The 6538-nt window shown below is 39.3% G+C and overlaps 1 protein-coding gene across 1 annotated transcript in view; it reads left to right on the top strand.

The window, feature by feature from the left end:
* Positions 1-6004: 6004 nt before the first annotated feature.
* The window catches only part of arhgap19 (Rho GTPase activating protein 19), a 24825-nt gene continuing 24291 nt past the window's right edge, over positions 6005-6538 (top strand). The window contains exon 1 of the mRNA XM_043712883.1: positions 6005-6166. Within this exon, the coding sequence (XP_043568818.1) occupies positions 6153-6166 (14 nt within the window). The 5' untranslated portion in view covers positions 6005-6152. The remainder of the gene's footprint in view (positions 6167-6538) is intronic.

The raw sequence follows: 6538 nt of genomic DNA, 5'->3' as shown, positions 1-6538 counted from the left end.
GACAATTATCATTAGACTATTAATCCAGCGACCCAGCTTATGTTGTGGAGACCCAAATTCAAATCCCACCATAGGGGATGGGAGAAAATGAATTTAATAGAAAAAAGGTATCTGGAATTAAGAGTCTAATGATGACCATGAAACCATTGTTGATTGACAGGAAAAACCCATCTGGTTCCCTAATGTCCTGGAGGGAAGGAAATTTGCCGTCCTTACCTGATCTGGCCAACATGTGACTCTAGACCCACAGCAATGTGGTTGACTCTGAACTGCCCTCTGGGCAATTAGGGATGGGCAATAAATACTGGCCTAGCCAGCAACTCCCTCATTCCATAAATGAATAAAAGAAACATTGTTGTGTTTCCATAAATCACTGTCATTGCATTTCCCTAAATAACTCACTATGATTGAATGTCTAGATAACCATCATTAACATTGTTACATTTCTCTAAATAACTGTCACTACATTTCTCAAAACTACTGTCACTACATTAGTCTAAATAATGGTTACTATGTTTCCCTTAAAAATTGTCACTACGTTTCCCGAAATAATAATCAGTTAATTTCTCTAAATAACCATTGCCTCATTTCCTTGCATAACGTTACTAACCATCATCGCATTTTCCTAAATAACCATTGCTGCTTTTTCCTACGTGCCCCGGCTACCTTTTCTTAAATAACTATCACAGCGCTTCCCTAAACAACAGTGTTTGCCTCAATAATGCTCACTATTTCAAAGTATTTTAATAAGATGCTTTGAAGCATATTTGTGAGATATAATGGTTTGCTATATCAGTGCAAAACCTTACTTGCTTTTAAAGTGAAAATTTCATAACTATTGAAGTATTCTGGCATGTTAGCAGTGTGCTGTCATTAATTCTTCTCTAAACAGGAGGGAGGGCATGAGTGGTTGACTCTTAACTGCCCTCAGGACAATTTGGGATGGGCAATAAATGCTGGCCTAGACAGCAATGTGTCCCATCCATGAATGAATATGTAAAAAATAAATTGTTCTCCCACGCTTGTTAACGAGCTGCAGTAAGACATCTGAGGAGTTTGGGTGTCAGCTGAGAGCTTATATAAAGCAAACATCCATCTCTTTGAATCAGGATCTGTTATTTTTAAAGCAACAGTAAGTGACTCTACATTGCTTAATAATAACCATAAGTCTCTGCTTGCTTCATTGTCCAACCCTTTACACCTGAATCTATGAATTGCACAGGGAAGTAACTATTATCTACTAACCAACATAAACTCTATATATCTAAATTATTTTAATGGATAACATTCTATTTAAAGTACTTCTGCTCATTTGGTTTGAGTCTACGCCTGTACTCCTGCCCCTGCACCCCAAACCCAGTAATAATGGAATCTGTCAGATTGTTGAAGGGAAGAGGGTGTAAAGTTGGTGAGTTTAAGCTCCACGTTTGCATGTTAGTTTTGTGTGATTTATTTGGGATTGTTTGGTGCTCTGTACTGTAGAGGCGATCACACATGAGGCCTGTTGGTCTTTGACGTGTTCAGCTGTGACAGCAATTGATATGTAGACTGTCCATTTGAGGCACAATGACCAAAACATGGCACTTCTTTCAGAACTAAGTCTTTGAAAATATTCAAACTTGCACTCATGTTTGAATGACAAAATTGCAACTTCCACAGGTGTCAAGCCGGTAGCCTGGACACATTCATGGTCAGATATCTATATTAATGATCTTGCACCAGCTACCACTACAAGGACTCATTTTGCTGAATATTCTGCAGCAATGCTTTTCTATTCTTCTCATATCATCCAAATAAATGCTCCACCACTATAAACAATAAATGTTCTGGAACTTTGTACTTTTTAATTATGACATCAATAGCAGGTTAAGCAAAATGCAATTCCCAGGTGCTTGAATGTAGTTCCACCTTGGTGGAAAAGTCATCAAACAATATTTATTCCAGAAGGAGAATTTGTTATTTGACATTTTTTTCAGTCCTTTGTTTAATTCCTTCATTTTAGTTTTGAAAGTATGTTATTTTAGGGTGTAGGTTTGCTCGCTGAGCTGTAGGTTTGATATCCAAACGTACAGCTCAGCGAGCAAACCTACACCCTAAACCTCAACCTGGACCTACAAACCTTGCAGTATGTTACTTTATTTTGGGGAATGAGTATATCCTGGAAAGATCAGCATTTGTACCTTATCCGTAATTGCTCTTAAGAAGTTGAAGATGAGCTATCTTTATGAACTACTACAATGCAAGTGGTGAATGGACACCCACTGTGCTGTTGGGGAGGGAGTTTCAGGAGTTTTTACCCAGCAACAGTGAAGGGATGACAATATAGTCAACTTGGTGTGGCTTGCAGGGGAACTTGAAGGTGGTAGTATTCCTATGCATTTGCTGACCTTGATCTTCTAAGTGATAGGTTCTCACAAATTTCCAACCTCTGTCAATGCTGGTACTGGTGGGAGCCCCATGATGCACTGTGAGTGGGATCAATGAAGAGACTGCAGCCATTTAAATGACCACTGTAATGTTAAAGTTAATTAGATGAGGTATGGACAAAGCCCAGTATAACACCATCAAGGGCCATCTATAATTAGAAATAGCTATGATACTAACAGTCAACTTGTGTGTTAGTTATGAACCTAAGAAATAGTAACAGAAGTGGGCTGTTAGGCCCCCTACAGCCTGTTTCTCCATCCATATGTTCAAGGCTGATTTTCCCTTGAGCTCTACTGCCCGTTACCCATAATTCACCAAGACCAGAGATTTATCCCTCACTTCAATGTATTCAACAATGGAATTTTTTTTGAATGGTAAAGTAGATTCAAGGGGCCAAATGTCCTATTCCTGTTTCTAATTCATATGCTTGTATGGCCTAAATGGATAAACCGTTATCTTGATAATGTGCCCATGTTCTAGATTCTCTGCCTCGGTATCTACCCAGTTACGTCGTTTCAGAAGCTTGTGTTTCGATGAGATCATTCATCATTCTTTTAAATTTAAGAAAATATAGACTCAATTTTTTTAGCCTCTTATCTTTCATCCTAAAAACCACTAACCTTCACTGTACCACAGAATCCCAACAGTGTGGAAGCAGGCCATTCAGCCCATTGAGTTCACAATGACCCTCAAGTGCATTCCATCCTGACTCTCCCCACACTATCCATGTAACCCTGCATTTCCCATGGCGAATCTGCCTTACTTGCACATCCCTGGACACTATGAGCAATTTAGCATGGCAAATTCACCAAACCAACACATTTTGTACTCTGGGAGGAAACCAGTGCACCTGAAGGAAACCTACGCAGACATTGGGAGATTACAACCGCTGCACAGACAGTCCCCCCAAGGTGGGATTTTCACTTCTAATAAAAAATACATACTTTTCAAATAGAGTCTATAACTGTATCTCAGTGTGGCCTCATACAATTCTACAGAGTTCAATCATTATATTACATGAGGGTTCTGTTTGAAGGCATGTCCATGGTTCATTCTCTACTGACACTTTATTCTGAGCTAGTTTTTTTTTGTCTGTGGTGGTTTGCTACTGCATTCCATTTTTGGGGAGGCGGTCTACTCAGTCAAAATAAAAACCAAACTTGTGCTATTGGCATTATTCTGAACCACATACGAACAATCTTGCTAACTGACCCTCTTCAATTGTACTATTCTTGCTTATTATTTAGTCACCTTACAACAATAAAGTCCTACATACAATTTGGAATCCTAATTACTTGTTCTACTTATGAGTTATCTGCTTCCTTCTGAGTACATGCAAGTTCCTTTTGAACATCAGAGTTCTCAGGTTTAATACCTTCAGAAGAAAAATTCTGCTTTTCCATTCCAACTACTAAAGTTAAAAAGAGCTTAACAGCCCACATTATATGCCATCTGCCACTTTGGTCATCTTATATAACGTAGCTGTCACTTTGCGGCCTCTGAGTCCTCAAGTGCCAGTAGACCTTAACTTGGATTCTGATTTAATTATTTGAATATTTCGTAACATTTTCTCATAAAGGGCATCATTGGGAAGGTGTAAAGTGAGCTTTACTCTGCATCTAACTTAGCTACACCTGTCCTGGGGGGTTTTTGTTAGAGACAATGTAGAGGGGTATTTGGTCTGTAGCTTTCTTGCCCTGAAAATGAATATGGGGTGTGATTTTCACTTGAAACCAGGGTCCTGTTGCATAATTTCTTGCTAAAATAATTGTGATCGCCTCTACAGCATTACAGAGAGACTAAGTTTGTTTCTGAATTTGTAGTACATTGGGACTTGAATCATAATGAGTCCTCCAGCTTACACTTATCTAACATAGAACCCCAACCAAAACCATAGGAGAGCACCTGTGATCCATCACAGATCCTGTGTCCTGGATATTCCAGGATGTTACTTGTACTGTAACTGTTGGGAAACTAGTGTCTATATTTCTGATTGTAACTATAACATATGAAGGCTTTGCTACAGCTTTATATATTAGATGTTTCAATACCTAGAACTTGTTAAACTATGAAGAGAACTTATTTATGTGGATCAGATGTTCTACATAAAGTGATTATGTAGAAATAATTGTGTAAATAAAATGGTATTGCAGATGGCATTTGCTGTTTTCAATTCTAAAGTTGATATTCATGATAACTTAGTCCATGATATATCTCATTAAATGGGGGGCCAAGTGAACAAATCATTAATTTTTGGATATTAAAATGGATTAACTTCAAGATTAAGATTGCAGGTAAGTCAAAGTGAACTTGAGTTTGGATGTGAGGCCCTCTTACATTGTCTGTTTCATGTATTCCCCACAGAAAAGCTCCTGTTCTGAACTGGGAAAATACCAAGTAGAAAAATGGTTTTACCCTAAGGAAGGGAAAATTATCTGTTTTCATTGAGTTAAAGTAAACCTCCTTAAAGTTGTTATAAAGCAACTGGGAGCAACTGCTTTGAATTGGCAAACAGCTGAGGGTAAGGTCATTTGCATTTTCTGGGTAACATTATATAAAATTGGAAAAAAAACTAACCCATTTTGACAATGTAAAACATCATCTTGAATAATGTATCCACTGACTGGAGAACTCTGCACTTAACTGCATACTGCACAAGGGGTGCCAAGACCCCAAGGAAAAGGCTTAATTGGAGTAGGAACGGTGGGGTGGTTGGGGGAATTCTGGTAATTGAGAGAGAGAGGCTGGAAGGCAGGATCAGGGGGAAATCAAGGCCGAAAAGCAAGGAAAGCCTACAAACTCGCAAAAGATTCTGATTGCTGCCTGACCTGCTGTGCTGTTCCAGCAATAAAGTTTCAACTTTGATCTCCAGCGTCTGCAGACCTCACTTTCTCCAGTGGATTAGTTAAATTTACAAGAACACAGATTTATGGGTTCACCATTGCAAGATATTATAAGTAGTACCGAACGTGTTTGAAACCTTTAGAAAAAGCCTGTAATACTGGGCAAGATGAATCCGTTAAAAGGCAAAACACAGATTGTTGGAAGCTGCTTGTATTTTTGGGCTTTCGAATGAGACGTTGCCGAAATACGCAGCCTAGTATGAGAAAATGAGCGGCTTGAACAATTAAGACTAATACAATAGTTGCAGATTAAACAAAAAAAAACTTCGGATACTGGAAATCTGAAACAAAAACCTAAATTACTGGAAAAATTCACGTCTGGCACCATCTGTGGAGAGAGAAAAACAGTTAGCCTTTCCAAAGACCATTCACCAGTTGCAGTCACAGATCCTGGCTGATGGAAAAACATGCTTAAACATTCGTCATTTATATTCGAAACGTTAGCTTGCCTTCTCTGCATGGATGCTGCTTGACCCACTGTGACCCTTCAGCAATTTTTGTTTACACTACAGATTCCAGCATCGGCAATGATTTGCTTCTATATTGAAACACGCAGCAGGTTAGCCAGCATCTGTGGAAAGGATCAGGTTGATGGTTCTCCAGGTTTTCTTGCAATTAATGTGAACGCATCGCTATTCTACTATCTGCAGGTACTGTCTAACCTAATTATTTCCAGCAGGTAGCGTGTGACCATTGAGCCCAAAGAACACTCCAGTTCCCATGATGAACTGCGCGTGCGCGGTAAACCGCGCGGCTCATGAGTTTGATTTCAAACTGACCAATGGGAGCAGACACAGTAAACGGTAGCGCAACGGTTCGAAGATGTCGGAATCTCGGTGAGAGAAAAACACAGACACACGGGGATAGGGAGAAACAGTCACGCACAGGGGGATAGAGAGATGGGAAAAGAGAGAGAGGGCAAATTGGAGTATAATTAAGAGGGAAATCAGGAGGACAAAAAGGGACATGACGTAGCGTTGGCAAACAGAATTATGAAGAGTCCAAATAGTTTTTACAAATACATCAAGGACAAAAGGATAACTAGGGAGAGAGTAGGGCCTCAAAGATCAGCAAGGCGGCCTTTGTGTGGAACTGCAGAAAATGGGGGAGATATTAAATGAGTATTTTACATCAGTATTTACTATGGAAAAGGACATGGAAGATATAGAACGTAGGGAAATAGATGGTGACATCTTGAAAAATGGCCA

This window comes from Chiloscyllium plagiosum, chromosome 22 (genome assembly GCF_004010195.1).
Source record: "Chiloscyllium plagiosum isolate BGI_BamShark_2017 chromosome 22, ASM401019v2, whole genome shotgun sequence".
Lineage (NCBI taxonomy): Eukaryota > Metazoa > Chordata > Chondrichthyes > Orectolobiformes > Hemiscylliidae > Chiloscyllium > Chiloscyllium plagiosum.
Note: the sequence above shows the minus strand (reverse complement) of the source record. Positions and strands in the feature narration are given on the sequence as shown.